Genomic DNA, 21,284 nt, shown 5'->3' on the forward strand with positions numbered 1-21,284 from the left:
TAACGGAGAATATGGAGTTCCCCAGGATTCAATCCTGGGGCCTCTGCTTTTTTCATTGTTTCTGCTTCCCCTGGGTTCCATTTTAAGAAAACTGGTTGGTTGTGCTGCGAAAACACTTTTGGAGATGAAATAAAAGAACACAGCATTTTCTAAATTGAAGGTGAAGAAGAGAAAGGTAGATTCGATTCAAAAGGCTACGCTCCCTGTTCATGTTAAAATCAATAAAGTTTCGGTGAATGCGCACATGAAGCTGGTCGGGTTCAGCACCTCCAACAATATAAACACTGCTCTAAATATTCCGAAGTTGGGAATTTGAGTATGAATATTTTATTTAATTTATACGTGCCCTCCAGGTTGTACCCCGCCTCTCGCTCAAAGTCAACTGAGATGGGCTGCAGCTCTCCCACAATCCTAATGAGGACAAGCATTATAGAAAACGGATGCATGGGCGCTGCGATAATTTTATCAGGGCAATCCGAGTTCACCCAGCTGCTCTATTTTCCCTAAAATCAACCCAACATGCTCTAGTTCATCATTAGTGCTTTGTTTTTTTTGCTGGATTGTTCCATTATAGATAAGTAGATGACGTCAACGCCAGTGTCTGGTACACCTATAAAATATTTGTAGACAATTGATTTCAGGAGAAGTAACTGTCAGGTGATAAACTGTGCACTTCTCTGGAATATCTTTACACATGGGCACATTTACTCGGACATTTCATAACCTCATTCTGTGTAAAATGCTGACTTATTCAGAATCTTACTACCCATTTTATTGTTGCTGTTTTGTCATTATTTTGAGGAAAGGTTGCAATTTCACTTCATTTGCAGGAATGCCATTAGTATGTGTCTTTCTGGTCACAAGGGGGCAGTGCTTCTGCTCGAACCAGAATGCTGGCTTGGGGCAAATTTTGCCTTTCTTACTGTGCAAAACCCAACCTGGCTTAATAGATTATACAGCATTTCAATCTGCTACTTCTAACTTGGCAGAGTTTTTCCCCTCGGTATTGTTGAAGTTAATGTTTTATGATATGGAAACAAGCCGTTCTGTGAAGAAAACACACGATTTTCCCCACCAAAAATAGTTACTTTGCTTCCCACGCAGTGTGTGGGCTATGTAGTGGCACCAACTATGTGTGTGTATGCGGGTCCATGTAGTTGTAGGCAACATTTTTTTTTTCTGGTTGAACTGCAGAAATCTGAAAGAATGAGAGCATTCCTGTGACTGTATCCCCATTCCCCACATCCCTCATTAAAAATTACAAAGTATCCCTCCCGCCATTTTGTGTTTTTGCATATGGGCAGCACACTTTCACGGCTGATATCGTAGCCTTTGTCGATTCCTTCCTCTTTATGTTTTCAAAAGCTGCTGGAGGAGTAGCAGCAGAGCAGCTCTGAGAAAAGAGCCAACGGGGGCTTGTGGGTTCCACTCCTTGTTTTCCATGTGTTCCCGGGGGTTGCATGGCTCTGCTTGAAAGTTCAGAGACACACACACTCCCTCAGCTCAGAGATTAAAGGGCTTGTCTGCAGCACTCGCAACAAGAGCTGCTCACAGTTCACAACTTGCCTAAGAGGAGGGATGAGTTGTTTTTTGTGCAACTTTTGCAGTCATGACTTTGGCAAACTGAGTGGAGGTTGTGTGTTTTTTTTTTTTTTTTTTCTTGTTTTTTTTCTTGAGTTAGCCGGTTTGTACTCTTACCAAGTAGAACAAAGTCTGTTTCGGACACGGCGGCCGTCCAAGTGCTTGTGCGAGGATGCAGGTGGCAGCGAGGCTTTGCTCTGACTTGTTTGAAGTTTGCTCTCATGTCAAAGGTGAAGGATTATGCCTGGAACTGGAATTTGCTCTTCAAATTGAGGAATGCCAAAACTTCTTGGCAGCATGTGAGTCCTTTTGTCTGTAGTGTGTGAATCGGTTTGGGTACAGTGCCATGCTATTCCTCAGCAGCGGGACAGCGGATGCTACAGTTGGCCACCAGCAGCAGGGGAAAACCACCTACCACATCTCCGTAACCCTCAATGAAACGCAAGGAGATGACCCGGTGTCCGAGCTAGGAATGGGCTGGGTGTCACCCTTCACCCTGGTGAATGGTTGCAAGCCAGGTGACAAGATCATGGAGAAGCGTCCCGTCATAGACAGGTGGCCGTCCCTGAGAGGAGGGAGTCTACGCCGAGAGGTGGTTGTGGAGGAGAACGAGGAGGAGGTGGTCGAGGAAAGAATGAGGAGTGACGGCTATATCAGACATCCCTCCAAGAGCTCAGGTAACTCCTCAGACATCACTGATGCAGATGCCCAGGACTTGCACAAGTACTCCGTCAATGTCCATGCCAGAGGACTGGCATTTGGCGAACATGGCGCCATCACAGGGCACACGCTGCCTCGGGCTGTGCTGCGCAGGTCTCATCAGGATGAGGCCTCACCCGGCAGGAGGACTATGAGCATGTATGGCGAACCGGCGGACCAGCAAAGTGAGCCTCAACCGGAGCGACTCCGGAGGCCGAGGAGCATGTGCATGCTTTTGGGCCCAGGCCCGGTCCTCGTGGAGCAGGGCAAGCAAAACTCCCTGAAAAGGACCGGTGTGATGGAGGGCAGCCAGCTGTACAGGAGCAGGAAGGCTGAGCTGAGGGTTGTGGATGGTCTCAATCCGGTTGTGGTTCAACGAGCCCCGGTCCCTGCAGAGGTGATTACCAGGGTGCGCCACAGAAGCGTGAAGACCAGGCCTCTTAGTATGACTGTACTGGAGCTAAGGAAAAGGGCCTCTGATGACGACATAAGCAGGCAGCAGAGCCACTCAGGCCACGATGGGGGAAACTTCCTAAAAGGAGCCTTCCGTTGGAGGTTGTTTGGTAAAACCTCTTCAGATAAGAACAAGGAGAGCGATGGTGACAAATGTGCTAAATCTTCTGCTAAGCTAGTCAAATCTGATGGTCCAAAAAGCACGCTGAGCTCACTGAGACGGAGCCTGAGTATGCGCATCCGGAGGACTCGGCCCCGGGACAAAGTAACTCCGGGGTGTGAGGGGGCTACGAGGGAACTCGCTCAAGCCAAAACTGCTGACCCGATGCCTCCTCAGCCTTTCTCGTACCTCACGGGGAGAACTCTGCCATCTTCCGGCCAGCAGGTTGCAGACGGGGGCCTGCAGTACATCCAGTACCGCAGCAGGGGCAAGGTCAAGGTGATGGAGGTGCCCCTGTGCCCGACCAAATTGTCCAAACCAGCTCAGGAGGAGCCGAGCTTTTGGCAGCTCATAGCCAACCGCTTCAGGAGGAAAGAACAGCCGGACAAATGCGAATCGAAAGACGCAGGTCAGCATGTGCTGACTCTGACTAATAAGTCACTGCCTGTCGCCATAGAGACACTGGCAGGCGCAGAGTCTCATAAAGGTCAAGGTAAGACCTGCAAGACTTAATTTCTCCACTCAGTGTTCTATTCACATTGCACCCCCACCTCCCCCGGTTGCTGTACAGAAAGTCTCAAGTGCACTTTTTTTGTTTTGTTTTAAGGACAGGCAAATGAAAAACACATGGGGAATTTGGGTTTTGGGTGGCATTCAAAAACATGTGGAGTGCTTTAGGAATTTCTATTTTTGGGTCCATTTCCGTCCGTTCAGTACAACTTTGCCTCACATTCAGTTTCTTAAGTTTGATCCATGCGATGGCCCAATGAATGGGCTTACAACTCTCACGGGTTGTTTGACTCTGATGAAAGTGCGTTTTTCTGTCCAAGACAAAGAACAGCCTCCACATTGCCGTTTGCTGGCCTTTCAGAGGCACAAGCCAAAGTCGCCGCATTAAGAGAGTCAGTGGCTGTATTAGGGGTGCTTTTGGCAGGCTAATGCAGCTAAATTGAGATGGCGAGGGCAGAGGCGGAGAAGGCTTAAGCCGTGGTGTGTAAAGGTTAACTCTTAACGGTGTTCTGTTAAGTACTTGTGCTGTGTACCGATCCATGTTGTCACACCACAGACTTTCCAAACCATTAATACAAAGTTTCTGTTTGTTTTTACAACAAACAATTCCTAATAAATACTGTACGTCATAGTTGTACTAATAATTACTCAGTGCCTTTGTTAGAAGCTGCACTAATTCATCTTCAGGGCTTCATTAACCTTTATCAGACGCAGATTAAAAAACAACTTGAAACTGAGAGTGAAAATGTCCCAGCTCATTGCCTTTGGCAGGAAATTGTACAACATTCTCATGATTACAAGCTCTTCATTAACAAGGATTTGGAAAGGAGAAAAAAAAAAAAAAGTTAAGGGTGAAATTGTCAGTTTTACTAACGAGTCGACGCACTACCTTTTGTTTAAAATGGCATATTTTTATCTACGCTTTCATTTACCTCTGATTTATTTATTTTTTTAAACTGAAATGGTTAGCTAGCTTTTTCCATAAGTTAGCTAGCCAGGGTTTCATAATCATGAATACAAAAATGTGATTTTTTTTTTTTATTCTCATCTACACATTTTTTTAAATACTGAAATGCTAGCTAGCTTTTTGCCATAAATTAGCTAGGCAGAGTTTTATCATGGATACAAAAATGTAGCGTTTTGTTAAGTTAACATAAAATACAAATTATACACTGTCTTTTGAATTAAAAAAAACAACATTCTACTCATAACACGCTCTTCATTTACCTTTATTATGCCACAATAAAAACAAGTTTTCCACACCTCATGTACCGAATGCTTTAAGTCATCTACAGTAAGAGGCTGTTTATGTGCCTTCGTCGATGCTTCTGTTTTGGTTTGCAACAGAGCTCAAATGAGTTGAGCAGTTAACAAATTACTGTTCACTTGTGAACAATCGTGTCTGTGAACTATATCACTTACTAGTACTACCATCCGCTCCCTAGGTCTTTTTGCAAAGTGTAAAAGGAGCAGCTATAGGCTTTCTGTCCCCAGCTCAATATTGACTTTAGGCACGGGTCTATGGAAAAAGGAGGTAGCAGGTGCAATAAAAACTCAACACTTAAATCACTATTATAAAGGTGTGTGGTTGTGCGTGTTTTGTATTCACTGTCAACAGTGCGCAGACCTTTGAACCGGCAAAGGTGACATTTTATGCCGTTGAATTGCGTCCTAAGGTCGGCGGCGTTCGTCCGCCGCTGGTTTTCTGTTGTCACGGGTTACCTCGGAGACGTCCCAGCGAGCGTGGCCAGGTCCTGCTCTGTTTGTCCGTTTATAATCCCGAGTACGAGGCAGTCAGGCGTCAGGAATGTAGGCGCGCCTAGCGAGTGCCTCGCTGCCCTGGGTGGGACTCGCTGCCTGTCACTACCTGCCTAAAGTGCTCGCTGCCTAATTAGATCCAGAAAGCTGAAATACCCCCCCCACACACCAACCCTCTAAACCATGACAACTAAACACACCTTAGTGGAAGTGCTTCCTGATGATGACCCTGTATACCTTAGCAAGGGGGGGGGGGGATGGGATAGTCATGGATTTGATGTGTTGAGATTCTGCCTGGCCACCCCCCACCTGTGGATGAACAAAGCCGCTCTGTTGTGTGGATGGATGCATGAGTGATCACTGTGCGGTGATAGAAGCGGTGTGGTGAGTTGAGGTGCTGAAAGTTGAGGAATGGGCCACCAAACTGCAAAGTGTAAGACTACATTGGTATTATTTTAACTTGCCGTTACCTTTTAGACTGCTATCTGTCTTTGTTATGTCCTTAAAAAGTTAAGTTGAGGAGAGTGGAGCAAATCGTGATGGTATTGAATGCCAGGGGGGTCCTTGGTTGGTTTTCAATAGGGATGCAATGATATTACTATGATATTATTATCACAATATGAAACTCACAATATGAGAAGATCTTGTGGGGAGGTTGGCGATATTATAAAACAAATGTATCTCGTCCTCCGAGTTTTCTGCTATGTCAATGCCAGTAGGTTTACCGCTAGCCGCCGTCTTGAATTTCTCTATCAACACCGCGTAGCTTGTTTTGCTATTGGCTCAGCGGTGTAAAGTATCATGGTCGATGTAGTTCACAATGCAATGTTTGGCTGAAGTGGCCGAAAAGTCATGTTTTGTGGCGGAGATTTGCTGCTTTTAATACCGTAACATGACGACGACAATATTGTGCAAATTTTAATATCGCGATCATGTTGTGATTGTTACGTCCCTAGTTTTCAACGGAACTCCGTTATGCTAGTATGCTAACGAATGCTAGTGATGAGCTTCACATCATAGTGGTTTGTTTGTGTTGAGTAATTGATCTGTTAAGGACAGAAGTTTATGTAACATGGATTCAGGGCTGTTTACAACTTTACATGCTAGGTGCATGGTGTTGGTGTCCTATGGTCTTATACCTTTTTTCTGCCGTTTCGCTAATTTGCGGGATTTATAAGCAAGTACAAACGCTGGCAAAAGAAGGCATTCTTACTACCATATTTCAGATTTTTCATAAGGGTGTTAATACAAATGTGTTCTCTAATCATGGCTTTAAAATTGCGTTAGCATAGGTTAGTGATAGAGCAAGGCACACTATGACTGTTCTCTTTGGATCCTTACCCTCTCTCAGCGGCTGGCGTTTTCCTTTTTAAGGTTTTCCGTCACGTTTTCCAGCTGTTTGCTCAATAGCCATTTTAGGCAGACGGAAATGGGAGCTAAATCAGACACTAATCCCCTCGAACTCCACAAATTGATTCAATCAACCGGGGCATTGTAGCGCCAGACTCCTCCATCTGCACATTTAAATAGGAGACCCCGGTTGAACCAACGTGTCGTTTAGCCGGTTGGAAGTTATCACTGTTGGAGACGCCTGCTTTAAGAGCGTGAGGCGAGCTGCATCATGGCGACCGCATTGGAATGGTGGAGAGCTATGGAGATGTTTGCGTCTGCCTCGGCTGATTGTGTTTATCGCTGAGCTCGACAGATAACGGTTTGGTGTTTGGGCACTCAGCAGAACACCGATAAACGGCTTTGACTAGTCACTCTGTAAATTGCTTCTGGAGAGAAGAACAGGAATGTACTCTGAGATCCTCCTGACCTTTTCTCAAAATCGTGAAGAATGAAGAAAAAGTCTTGGGTTTGTAGATGTAAGTGACAAATTTGTTCATTTCCAGCGCTTGTTTCTTCAGCTGAATTCTAGACTAGTCTTGCTACCAAGGACCACAAGTCGTAATGGGCCTGTTGTAAAACTAGCTCACCAGTTATGCGACATTGTGATTTCCTAGGAAAAATTAATCATTTTTGTAGCATGTAAACACTTGTAGAGATGTATAGGTATTAGGGGTGTTAAAAAAAATCGATTCGGCGATATATCGCAATATTACATTGCGCAATTCTCGAATCGATTCAATAGGCGGCCGAATCGATTTTTAAATATCCATTTTTGATGGAAAAATATTTCCCAAAACGTCTTAGGGTTCACACCTTAAGCATGAGAAAATGTTATATTAATGGAACATTAAGCCTTAATATTTTATTTTAATGCTGTTCAAACATGAAACAGATTACAACCTGTATAAGACTGAAGTTTCCGATAAATAAATACATTTTCATACAAATCTTACACTGTACAAGTTTACTGATTGGTATTTTCAAAAAAAAAAAAAAAAAAAAAAATCACAACAATGGACTTATAATTTCGTATCGGGATTAATCGGTACCGAATCGAATCGTGACCTATGAATCGTGATACGAATCCAATTGTCAGGTACTAGGCAATTCACACCCCTAATAGGTATATAGTGATGCATATTGATCTTGATCAGTTTCCTACTTTGTTAAACCAATCCATCCGTTCACTTTCTGTCCCACTTTGTAGTTAAGGGTTAAGGGTTAAGGGGAACTAGAGCAAATCCCAGCAGACTTTGGGCAAAAAGCGGACGACACCGCCCGTCAGTCGCAGCGCATATAATATCGAGACACCCACCCAAGTCAGGCAAACGTACTACGACACCAGCAGTGACCAACATAGCATTATCCGATTGAAGATCTGGTCAACTCTTAATTAGACATTAATTAGAACTAGTGCTGTCACTATTGAATATTTTTTAGAATAGATAAATCTGTCCAACGCAAATCGATTAATCGACTAATCTGATTCATTTTATTAAAGTGTATTACAAAAGCATTTCCCCTTGATTGACGTTTATTTCGTACTTTGTATTCCTATAGCGATTTAGAAACAAACAAACAAACAAAAAAAAAAGAGGGGGTGGGGGGTTTGATGCTGTACTATGTTACCGGTTCAGTCATTGTTTTACAATGTAAAAACAGATGTTTGCAAATGAAAAAATGTCTCAACGATTACTCGATTGTTAAAATAGATTAATGTGATAATCGATAACTTGTCAGCTCCAAATACAAGACTCCATGTAAACCCGGCAATTGTAGTTAACAATTATGAGAAATCCTTAATAGGGATGTAATGATATCCAAACATCACAATAGGATATTATCACGATATGAAGCTCACGATACGATAATTATCACGATGTTGTGGGGAGGTTGACGATACAAAATGTCACAATATTGTAAAAAAAAAACACACACACAATTTTGTGCTTTTTTACATAACAATGAAAAATATTATAAATATTATATATATAAATATATAAATATAAGATATATAAAAATATTGAGGAACTTACTTGCTAATGCATGCACACATTGAGTTCCTACACATATTGATTCGCTTCACAAGCATATTACGATGATCATCTGACGATTAGCATAGATTTTAAACATAGAAGGGCCAAAACATCCCTAATGAAAATTAAATTGCACTAAAAGAGTAGCCACTTGAGGGTGCTATAACTGCACAAATGCAAATCAATCTGAATTTTTGAACAGATGTGTTGATTTTAAATATCATGAAAATGACGACGACTATATTGTGGCAGTTTTAATATCACGATATTGCCCTTATCGTTACATCCCTAATTCTTAACGTGATCAGTGTCTTCACTGTGATCCACCCATGTACATTTTTTTTTTAATTTAAATCACTTATCCTGTTCAGGATCACTGGGAGCTGGAGCCATCCTAACTGACTTCAGGAAATTTGCTGCTGGTCGTTTGAACCACTCTAGTACGGCATAAACAAGCCAGTATGGCAAATTAGGACATAAGCACAGATGAATGTTGCTGTGCTAGATGCTGCGTTGTTATACCACAGTCTCGACGTTGCTGCTCTTAGTCTCCTCTGGGATAAAAAATTGTCTCCGTCTAAAATCTTGTTCTCCTACATTGTTGTTAGCGCATCAACTGTTACACCTAATCTTGATGGCTGCTGTACAATTTCTGTCACTTACGTACAACTTGGGTTAAGGGTACTCGGAAAAGTCATTGTACCCCTTCCTTCCTGACTGATTTAATTTTTCCGATGGTCCAACAGTGAACATCATTTGATGCCCAACCGAGGGAAGCAGAAGCACTTAATTGCTAGCTAAAAATCACCCTCTATAATTTGAAGTGGGCACGCTGGTTGGAAAAATCTTTGAGGGGGAAATATAGATTTCAAGGTCCCCCCACTGAAATAAACCACTGCACATCCATTTTTTTTTTTTTTTTTTTTTTTTTTGCTGGCTTTGCATTTTTTTCTTGCCAGTGTAATCCACCAGGAAACTGACTGGCCATTTAAGATGCAAGTCGACATGAGCGGTGAAGTGAAAAAGCAGGCAAACAAGCTGCAGCTTCCCGCTTTCTGTTAGACAAAGACGCTGGTGTCCTGTCAAGGCATCGCAAACGCGGGTGGGTTTGCTCGGCGCCCCCCCACCCCTTCTGGGGCACAGTCATTTGGGGGATGCTCATTCCTTATGGGTGACGTAAGTGGAGCACATGGATTCAATTAGGCCTTTTTTATATGCACGGTCGTGCTGTAAGCTCTGAGCACTGATCTCTCCCCGGTGATAAAAAAACAAAAAACAAAAAAACAAAAAACAAGAAAACGATACTACAAATAAGTAGTAGTCCTCAAAACTAACAGGAAATGCTTGGAAACGAGCCGACAGCTTGATCGAGGATGTGTTTACGTGCCTTCACTGACGTGTAGTCGAAACCCAACCAGTCGGCTCTCTTCTTCCTCTGCATGTTGTGACATGTAAAAGCCGTAAAGTGGATGTTAAAGTGCGGTGTAAAAGGACACCGCTAAACAGGAAAAGTGTAGACTCGGTGCACGTGAAAGAGGTCGCGTGAAGACTCCGCACTCGCCGTGGGAAGTCTTGATGCATCAACGTCTCAGCGGAGGGCCTTTCCCCACTTAATTGCAGGGGTTGCGATACTTGAGTGTACATACATGAAGAGAAAATTGTATTGAATTTTTTTTATCACTGTGGTGATGATCTTGTGTTTACTTCTTCAAACTGTTATTTTTTTTTTTTTAAACAAGATGTTCTCAGTAGGATTTAGATGGATTTGCTTTTTTTCCAAGGGCACCAAGAAGGTTTTTGTTTTTTGTTGTTTTGTTTTAAATATGAAATAAAAAAATATAACAGTGTTTTTCTGATATTTTTTTTTTTGTAAACAAGAAAAGACAAATTTTGGGAGAATCATGGATATGATGGATTTGCTTTTTCTAGAAGGGCACCAAGAAGGTTTTTTTTTTTTTTTTTAAATATGAAATAAAATTAAAAAAAAACAGTGTTTTTCAGATTTTATTAGTTTTTTTGTAAACAAGAAAATACAAATTTTGGGAGAATCATGGATATGATTAAAATGTTTGTATGTATGTGTTTGCTGTCATACATTTCTTTGAGGAAAAAAAGACACAAACGTTGATAAAGTTGTGGTTTTTCCTGGCTCAAATTGAGGAAGACTATGAGGGGTGACTCCCGATACTAGGTTTCTGTATCGGTGCCAATACCAGTCTTATTTTATATCGGTACTCACAGCGATGACTAGGGGTGTGCCAATACATCGATTATTAGGTTCATCGGGGTTTGCCACGTGACGATTAGATTCCGGTTCATAAATGTTGAAAAACGATTATTTTCCAGAATAATTTAACGGAACACTACCGCTGCTAAAAGTACAGAAATCTGTGAAAACACAAAGTATTTTGGTTCAAAGAAGTCTTATTTATTTCTAAAGGCACTTTATGTTGAATATTTTCCAGAAAATGTAGAATTCATTCCACCAGAGTAAATCTTATTTTTATTGTAATAGAGAAATCTATTTTTGAAAAGTACTGACTTTGAAACAATTGTTTTTGCACCTTCTTCCAATGCATTGCAAAAGTAGCAATTCCAAAAATAAATACCCGATACTCAAAATTATCACTTTTACAAAATACATTGTAAATGGAATAGATGTAAGTTGATGTGGGAATTTGTTCCAACTATGTTTTGCATTTGCATTATTCGGGTTGGAACGCCCATGGAACTAGGGGCGGGGAAACCAAATAAAAAGAGAGGGTGAGGAGGGGATTTTTTTCAGCAGTAGTGAATTGTATCAGTCAGTTCCTCTCCTCTCTCCTCGCGAGCTTTGAACTGAGTGTCTTCTCTCCTTTTTTTGTCACGTTTTAAAAATGTCAAACAGGCAAAACTGACAGTCTGACTGGTCAAATTCAGATAAAATCATAAAATTCCAAATCAACCGTATTGCATGTCTTTGCGATATGCATATCGCATAGGCCAATAGTTTGCACACTTTTTGTGACACATCTTCGTAGTCTCGCTCTTTTTTAAAATGGTATCTTCTCTCTCTTTTTTTTTTTGTTAGAAATTTGTGACCCACACCCGTAAGGATGGCCTTTGCTTTAATTGTTATGACACGGTAGTTTTGCTTCTCGTCTCAGTGCGAGACTCACCTTGAAATGTCACAGTGAAGCTGAACAAGTTCAATCAAGTCAGATAATGTGCGACTTCGTGACAGAAAAAAAAAGTGGATTCGGTCGTGTGGACCCCTTGTGTGGAAACGGGCACAGTACAAGAGGCTGTCTAGAGTGTGCAGGTGTTGGACACCCTCAGACAACCTGATTGCAAATTTTCCCAAGACGAAATGATAATGATGACAATGAATGGTTCATTCACTAAAGCAAGACTTGTGATTTTTTTAATTTTTTTTTATCGAGGTAAAGCCACCTCATTTATTTAAGCAAAGTGTTCCGTGCCAATAAGGACTTTTGGGCGATATTGTCACAGATTGCACATTTTTATAGCTTAACTACAAGCCAGCTGCATCAGCTGATGCACGATCATCAGATGATTACACTGATTCACTATTTAATATTATGTAAGATTATAAAAGACGCAAATCTGCTTATTTATGTAATCCATCCATCCATCCATTTTCTTGACCGCTTATTCCTCACAAGGGTCGCGGGGGCTGCTGGCGCCTATCTCAGCTGGCTCTGGGCAGTAGGCGGGGGACACCCTGGACTGGTTGCCAACCAATCGCAGGGCACACAGAGACGAACAACCATCCACACTCACACGCACACCTAGGGACAATTCGGAGCGCCCAATTAACCTGCCATGCATGTCTTTGGAATGTGGGAGGAGACCGGAGTACCCGGAGAAGACCCACGCGGGCACGGGGAGAACATGCAAACTCCACCCAGGAAGGTCCGAGCCTGGACTCGAACCGGAGACCCCAGAACTGGGAAGCGGACGTGCTAACCACTCGACTACCGTGCCGCCCACTTATTTATGTAATTTATTTATTTAATGTGAATAGTTATAATGTTATGAATACAAAATGGACAGATGGAAAACATTTTGGGGGGAGAAAATATATATATATATATATATATATATATATATATATATATATTTTTTTTTTTTTTTTGTGATTTTTTTTTTAATCACATGAAAAAGTATTTTATTTGACAATACTGAAGTATTATTTTACTATGGAGTATGAAATCTTGAAATGAGACTTAGCAGGAATATGTTCTACAGGTCAATATGGGTGTTCAATTCAGAAAAGTAGTAATTTTAAGTGGGGGAAAAGTTGAAATAATTATTAAAAATGGTAAAATAAAAAAAATATTTTGGGGTGGAATTTAGTTGCGATTTGATAATAATAATGTTTTTGTTTTTTTTGTTTTTTTTTCAGGAAATGTTATAGTATTATAATGTAATATTCTTATATGAATGAGCTTCTAATTTGTAGACAATAATGACAACTTTACAAGAAAACAGTCCCGAATCCCAATATTAAACAAAAATCATATTCTTCATTTTGGGGGCGGAAGCTCAGTTCATTTCACTTTGTATGTAAAATAATGCCGTTAATACAGAGAAACCGAAAAAAAAAAAAACATGTGCACCTGAATGGCTTAAAACATGCATAAATGTTATTTCAAACACCGTAATAAATGACAATTGTGTATAATGAGGAGTGATTTATTAATATGGACTCCTTTTCTTTTTGTCCTTCTTTCAGACTCTTTTGTCAACAGTCAGGAATGGACGCTGAGCCGGTCTGTGCCAGAGCTGAAAGTGGTGAGTCCCCAGTCAGAATTCTTGTCAGTGTGACCCTGGAGTTCGTAAGCGTCATGCTTATGTATTCCTGTTTCTTTGGGAACACTAAAAGGAATTGGTTTGACATTTACCTGCCAATTAGCTTGAGTTTTTTTTCTTCTTTTTTGTAATGAATGTGTTTCCATGGAGACACGTGATGGGATGAGTGACAGTTTTGGTGCTGGATGAGTGTCGCCGCATCCTGGGTGCGATCCCACCCTTCAGACTGCCAAAAAGCACAGCCATCGTCCACGAGTCGACGAATAGAAAATGGAACGCTTCCGTTCTTGGCGCCACTATGACTTAAAAGGCAGCTCCAACTTCTGCTGGTGTTAATTGGCCGGGTCCGCACGGGGGTTTGTTCAGCAAAGACGCAATTAAACCTCTGAGAAGAAAAGCAATCATTTGGTGCGCAACTTTCAAGGATGAAGTAAAAGTTCATGCAGATAAGACATCAGGCGAACGGTGTCAATTTCTTTTTAAGCAAGAGATAAATCGCTTTGGGTCTTTTTCAGCTTTAGCCTCGTCTCCCTTGCTTTTAACTCTTAAATAGAGTAGAACCTCTGAAGCTCAATCTCCTGGAGACATTATGCCCTTTTTGTCTTTTATTTTAACAATTTAAAATAGTCCCCAAGTGTCTTAATAACTTGCCTGTGACGTGCTTTTGTCAAAGAACCCCGAAGATCAAGATAGATTTGCCGCTGCCAAGGCGAAGATTTGTCACTTAGACGAGAGAGGATAGCGTTTAGCCGCGCCAGCTAGCAAGCCGCAGTATGCGTTCGTAAGTCACAAGTACACAGCAGTTCCAATGACAACGAGCATTCTTAGGAAGTACAGTATGTTCTCCAGTACGTTCGTAGGAAGACCATTCTTGGCGAGTTCACAATACTGTACTAAGCGTTCTTCTGATTGACTAACGGCCATGCATGTATGTGGTGCGGCGCAAGTTAGCTTAGCGCCTAGCATTCCCCCAACTTCGTGAATATAGACGGGAAAGCAGGGAGGAGCAATTTTATTTTTGTTCGATTGATGTGGACAAACCATTTTTTTTAAGAAGCACTTGACTCATTTAGTCATTTTCAGCAATAAAAAGTTAATATTTTGTCTATAATAAATGTACAATTAGTGCTTGTTTTCTGGGTTTGGTCATGTGATTTTCTCAAACTGAGCCATGATTGGTTATGGTTACCTGAGCCCGAAGCACACGTGATGTCATTTTCAGTCAACAGCAAGTGTAAAAAATGTATTTCTAAAGTTATTAATTCAATTGTACATGAAAAATAATTACGTTATTGAATTAATGGACAAAATTAGACAAAATATTAACATGTTATTGCTGAAAATGGCTAAATCTGTCATATCTCTTTAACTAGCTTGGAGCTGGTTTAAAAAAAAACCCAAAAAAAACGGTTCTGGTCAGCTCCTCCAGCTCCGTGGTCAGACGTGCTTGTCGCCATTTTTCAAACTTGCTTCCAAATCCAAACAAATTGGATGTTGTAACGGAGCATCTCCAAATTGAGACATAGTGCTGAGGCAGCGTTTCTGTTGCGTGAAGGCGGCGTGGCGGTGGTGGTAGCCTTTCTGAGTTGACTCATTGTTTTCACAGCGCACAGCCTACACGTTTTGCTAACTTACTCACACACTCATATCGCCAACTCTTGAATTTGTGGCGAGGAAAATCAGATGCCGATTGCCCGTCAGGCGTCCTTTATAATTAGAACCATACCTGACTTTAGCGCCCACGTATGATCTTTGGACGAGGAGGATGGCGATGAGGTATGTCGTAGCCAACCCCACCCCCTGAAAACTTTTTTTTTTTTTTAAACCCCTCTTCACCGGCAGGAGGAAACACAGCAAAGCCTGTAACCAATCACATGTATGCTAAGTGACTTTTCTCCCAGGAAGACCGCCTAAACAAACACATGTACTCTCCTTTACATCCCACTGTGATCCGAGCTGAGCTCAACATTTTACTTTGATGATCCTCTCTGCAAGCTGCAGCTGCTTTTAATTTTGCAGCAGTTAAAAAAAAAAAAAAGTGGTGGACTGTTGTTTTATACAATTAATTACAGCATTTTTTTTGTTGCTGTAATTAAGTTGCACTGCTGATGATTAAGAGCTGAACGATTATGCGCAAAACATAAAGAGAAAATATAATTAAAAGAAGGCGCAACAACTTGTGACTTTCATTTACGGTACATAAGATGATAATGTAATGTGGCATTTTTATAGCTACTCCTTTGTGGCAATGATAGTAAATAATACAAACAAATATAACAAAAAAATATAATTCATGTAAGTGAAAAACAGCATTTTGTGGTTCAACATTTGAGAATTCACATCACTGGTTTGTTTTTGGAACCGCTCCACTGACGAAGTCACCTATTCTTTCTGTATTCGGTCCAAAGCAATAAAAGTGTTGCTTAAAGGGGAAGTCAACACAAAAAATATTTTGGGACAATAATATGTTTTATACGGCCTCACTAGTCTAAATAGGGTATTCTGGTTAATATTGCATTAGTGGGATATGAGTTAAGCAGCAAAATCCAGCAGCTTTTATCAGTATCAGAAGGCGGCCATTTTGCCACTGACTGTCGACTGAAGATGACATCACAGTTGCTCAGGTCTCAGATAACAACCAATCACGGCTCAGCTTCAGACAACAGGTGAGCTGTGTGATTGGTCGTTGCCTGAGTTCTGCGCAACTGTGATGTCATCTTCAGTCGACAGCAAGTGGCAAAATGGCCGCCCCTGAGATGGATAAAGACGGCTTTATGCCATTTTTAGACTAGTGAGGTCACATATAGCATTCTTGTCAAGTAATGTTGACTTCACATTGAAAGCTACTGAATGCAGAAAATGACATTTCGAATCGCTACTGCCACTGGTTGACGAAAAATGAAACTGCACACACCCGTCTTAACGTACACAATGCGCATATGACGTCACATCCACAGACAGAGGGCGGGAAATGGTTAAGTAAAAATGCTACTGTAAAGATATTTTTGGGCAAATTGTTACAGAGAGCAGCTTTAATTTACTTTGGCACCATCTTGTGGCAACTTGATGCTGTTGAGTTGAGGAGTTCCAGTTAGATTCTGTTGTTTGTGAACTTCTAACGGCTCCCTCTAGTTGTATGTGAGAGAATCACTGAATTTAATTCCATTCCTGTATAATGTCACAGTGGCACAAACTACCCCCCCCCCCCCCCCCCCCCCCCCAATGCAGTACATTTGTTAAATACAATTAAGACTCATTCACTGCCTTTGACAAGTATACTTGTCAATTGTATTTTTTAGAGCGGTGCTAAATGGGGGCGAATCTGATTAAGCTCCACAGTAAATATCAAACTTGGAAACAACTTTACTGATGCCCAACCACCGGTAGATGACATCATTGCCCCATTTTATATGGAATAAACACAGTTTCAGAGTCCATGGGAGAAATGGCTGTATTTAGGCAAACCTACATTTTTCTACTGTCAATTATAAAAGAACGGAACGGGACAAAAAGTAGGATGTCTATTCTGTCATTTTGTAGATTTGGTTTATATATAATTATTGAATGTAATATCACGTGAGTATTGGAAATGTTAACATTTTCTAAAATGGTTGGCAGTGAATGAGTTAAGTTGTATTTTAACTTTTACAATACATTTGCATTTAATCACAGTTATGGCAGATCATATTGTAATATACTAATAGTAGGTAATGTGTGTTACGCTAATGGAAGTGCATTTGTTGCACTTTCCTAAAAAGTAAAAATAAAAAAACAAGCTACTCTATTGCATTTATTTGAAAAATTAATATTGCATATTTACATTATATTCAAATGTTTTTAAATATCATGATCTGTATTTTGTTACCTTTTTGAACCCAACTGAATAAAAATGGGACAAAGTATACTAAATTACACAGCCTAGATCTAGATTTGTGTGTGTGCGTGTGTATGGCATCCATTTGCCTGTGTAAACTCCCTGAGAAAATATTAAATTGTCGTGATCATTTCCTCATCTTTCCACCATTTGTCTGTCCCATTTGATGAGTTTTTTTTTTTTTTTTAATTGTTATTGCAAGTCCCCGGCATGTGATTCATTTGCACTGTGTGACGAGCAGCCATGATTTGAAATGTAACTAAATAGCCGTAAATGGCTCTCACTCATTTCTCTTGACTCTCTGTTGTTTTTGCAGGGAATTGTGGGGAATCTGTCCAGCGGGAAGTCGGCCTTAGTCCACCGCTACTTGACGGGGACATATGTGCAGGAGGAGTCTCCTGAAGGTAAGAAATCCTTGCAGCAACTTCATTTATATTGCACATTACATACACGAGGCAGCCAAAAGCACACCTAAATGCATTTACCACAGAATATAATCGCAAAGCTGGGAGAAGAAAAGCATGTGTTTTTTTGTAATTACTAAAAAAACATGTAGTGACTTCATTTAAACACATTTCCTTCACTTTTATTTTATAATTTGTATTGTATGTTCGATGTTCCATAAACCAAACCAAACATTTAGAAATAACAGATTTACAGATATTTAAAAGCAAACGAATTAAATTAAAGACCTTTATAGTGAAGTTGATACTAAATTTAAATTATATATTTTTTCTTCTTTTCCTTTTCCATTACATTGTATTGCAGATGTATTGTATCAGGACTCGGCACATACTCAAAATCAAGTGACTTGGACTCGGGCACAAAACAAATAAATAAATAAATAAATAAAAAATCATCCCTACTAATAATTTGGGTCAAAATGAAATTGAAAATAATGTTAAAATAATTTAATTTAATCTATTATTATTATTATTATTATTATTATTATTATTATTATTATTATGAAAAATAATAAGAAGCAAAAAAGGACCAGTCCACTACTTCGGTTATTTTAACCCAGTAAAAAACAACCCTATTATGGCGGTTGTTCTATACAAAACGACCCCATTTTTGAAAGTGGATCAAGATCAGTCTTTTTATTGATTGATTGATTGAATGATTGATTATCCAAATAATGGTTTAATTTTGAGCCAACTTTTTTAGAGTGTACAAGTTACATTATTATTATTATTATTATTATTATTATTATTATTATTATTATTATTATTATTATTATTATTATTATGAAAAATAATAATAAGAAAAAAAGGACCAATCCAATACTTCGGTTATTTTAACCCAGTAAAAAACAACCCAATTATGTGGGTTGTTCGATACAAAATACATACATTATATAATACATTATTATTACCATATTTGACCTATTGTGTGGAAATTTGGGGAAACACATATAAAACAAATACCGACACTGTTTTTAAATTGCAAAAAAGAGCCATAAGGATTATTAATAGATCAAAATATACAGAATCAACACATCCACTATTTATTAAATTAAATACAATGAAATTTTATGACTTGGTTGAGTTTAAAATAGCACAAATAATGTATAAAGTATACAATAATCTACTCTGCCACAGTACTCAAAAGTTGTTTGAAATTAGAAACTGTCCTTATGAGATAAGGGGTACAAGTGTATACAAAAAACCCAAAACAAGAACAAATATTAAGCAAAGGTGTGTCTCCGTTAAAGGAGTTAATTTGTGGAATAACTTGGGAACCGAACTGAAAAGATGTAATTCACTTGTTGAATTTAAAAGAATGTTTAAAAGTAAAGTTCAATATTATTATTTAAATCAGATATGAGTTAAGAAGATTGTAGAAATGATTTATTCATTTACTTATTTTTCTTTGATGTATTAATATGAGTGTAATGAAATTTGTATATATGTGTGTTACTAGTGTATTTTTATTTTTAATTTATTTTTTTATACGAGTAGTATTATATTTTCTTTTATTAAAAATGTAATTTATTATAAATTAGTGATAGGATATGAAGAATAAGGGGTAGGACTGGATAAGTTTTCAACTTCTTCCTACTCCCTTGAACATATACATAGATATTTATTGGATGTTTCTTTTATTTTATTTTATTTTTTTACTTTTAACTTTGTGTTTATATAATTATACGTGTATATGTGCATATGTTCAATAAACTTCAAACTTCAAACTTCAAAATGACCCCATTTTTGAAAGTGGATCAAGATCAGTCTTTTTATTGATTGATTGATTGATTTATTACCCAAATAATGGTTTAATTTGGACTGTTTTAGAGTGTACAGGTTACATCATCATTATTATTATTATTATTATTATTATTATTTATTATTATATTAAATTACTTTACATTATTTTCAATTTCATTTTAATTAAATAGATATAATTGAATATGTTTATCATAATTTATTTGAGGAAAATATCATTCAAATGTCGATTTAAGACAAATATCTTTTTGTTTTTTACTTTTTTTGTTTTATCATTCAGTTGTACCTTTCTGCATGATGGTGTTTCTTTCATACCGCATGAAATGATCAGCGTGACCATGTTATGGACAGAGAAACTGTGCAGGGGGGGTTATTATGTAAATGAGATACTTTATCGCAACCCACAGACACATTTTCAGAAAAAAAAAGTGAGATAAACGAGAACCAGCTATCCACTGTATATACGCTTAAAATTTAAATTTTTCTATAATATTTGCCCTCAAACTTTTGAATGCAAAGGTTGCTCTCCTGAGCCGTTTATCCCTGAAAATGACGCCTCAGTTTCAATTGCGGAGACGCAAAGATGACAACTGAAGCGTATCAGAAGGATCGTAATGAGAACGGCGCCCTCTGGCCCCGCTTCGGCATCCTCAAAGATTAACTGGAATAGTTGCAGCGTGCACTTGTGTCCCGGATTTTCTGCCATTTTGCTGCAACCACCCCAGCCGGGTGCCATTTATCCCTGCCGCACACCTCTCGACGTACCCGATTAGCAGCCGTGTTGTGCACATTTCCAATCATCCCGATAAAAGAGCTCCGCGGTGGCTGTTTTTTTAATATACAGCGTGCGGGGGGAAAAAAAAGAAACAATCGCCGGGGTGTGTTGCCATGGCAACAACGGATGGAGCGCCGTCGGATGTCAAGGTCTGAGCCACTGTGCGAGTGCCGCCCACCTCGGCCGCCCTCTCTCTACTTTTTTTTTTTTTTTTTTTTTTAAAGTGAGACCTGACCTGCTCACGTAACTCATCATCATCCTCATCATCATCATCATCATCATAGAAGGAGCTTGAAGACACCTCTGGGTGGTTATGCAACAAAATCCATAGTCTGACAGCATATATGCTTCCATTGCAGACTCTCGCTCCATAAATCATTCATTCGGCGCCTTGTTCTGATCCCTGTTACGAGAGGCGGCAGACGCTCTCTTTCTCGACGCTTTGTCTGAATCGTCAAAAGCTTCAGTTTAAAAAAAAAAAATAATAATAATAATAACTGCCGCTGCGTGGATGGCTCGCCGTTACACAAGCGTCATTCATCCAGCGGGCTGAGAGTGTCCAGCCTCTTGCTAAGCAGGCTAAAGTGGACTCGACGAGGCTGCCAGGGCGACTGACTCAAGTGGCTTCACTCGCCGAGAGGAGGTGAACTGAGTCAACCTTTTGAAAGAATGGACACTTGCTTATGCAATCGAATGAGAGCCAGCCAACACGGCGGAACTTCTGAGGCCACAAAGCGCTCGTCAAACACATTTTCCCAGAGGCAAGAGACATACAGTCAACATCATCATCATTCCTGCGTGTCACACAATAAGTTAACCACTGTCAAACATTAAAAAAACAACAACACTATTACTATTATACAAGCCATTAAAGGGATTGTGTGTAATATTTTAGTGCCATCTACTGGTGATCTAATCCATTCATTTTAAAGGGATACTTGACTCATTGAACAATTTTCATCAGTGAAAAGTTACTTTGTCCAGAATCAATTTGATACCTTCATTA

At 39.7% G+C, this 21,284-nt stretch overlaps 1 protein-coding gene across 3 annotated transcripts in view; it reads left to right on the forward strand.

The window, feature by feature from the left end:
• Positions 1 to 21,284, forward strand: part of agap3 (ArfGAP with GTPase domain, ankyrin repeat and PH domain 3) — a 208,439-nt gene that overhangs the window by 85,373 nt on the left and 101,782 nt on the right. For 2 of the 3 annotated variants that reach the window (XM_077519531.1, XM_077519539.1), the window contains exons 2-3: positions 13,328 to 13,386; positions 17,595 to 17,682. In XM_077519531.1, the coding sequence (XP_077375657.1) occupies positions 13,328 to 13,386; positions 17,595 to 17,682 (147 nt within the window). Of the gene's footprint in view, positions 1 to 1,868; positions 3,387 to 13,327; positions 13,387 to 17,594; positions 17,683 to 21,284 lie in introns of those variants that run through there. The other variant, XM_077519550.1, reaches the window with a different exon arrangement.

Source organism: Festucalex cinctus, chromosome 1 (assembly GCF_051991245.1).
Source record: "Festucalex cinctus isolate MCC-2025b chromosome 1, RoL_Fcin_1.0, whole genome shotgun sequence".
NCBI lineage: Eukaryota > Metazoa > Chordata > Actinopteri > Syngnathiformes > Syngnathidae > Festucalex > Festucalex cinctus.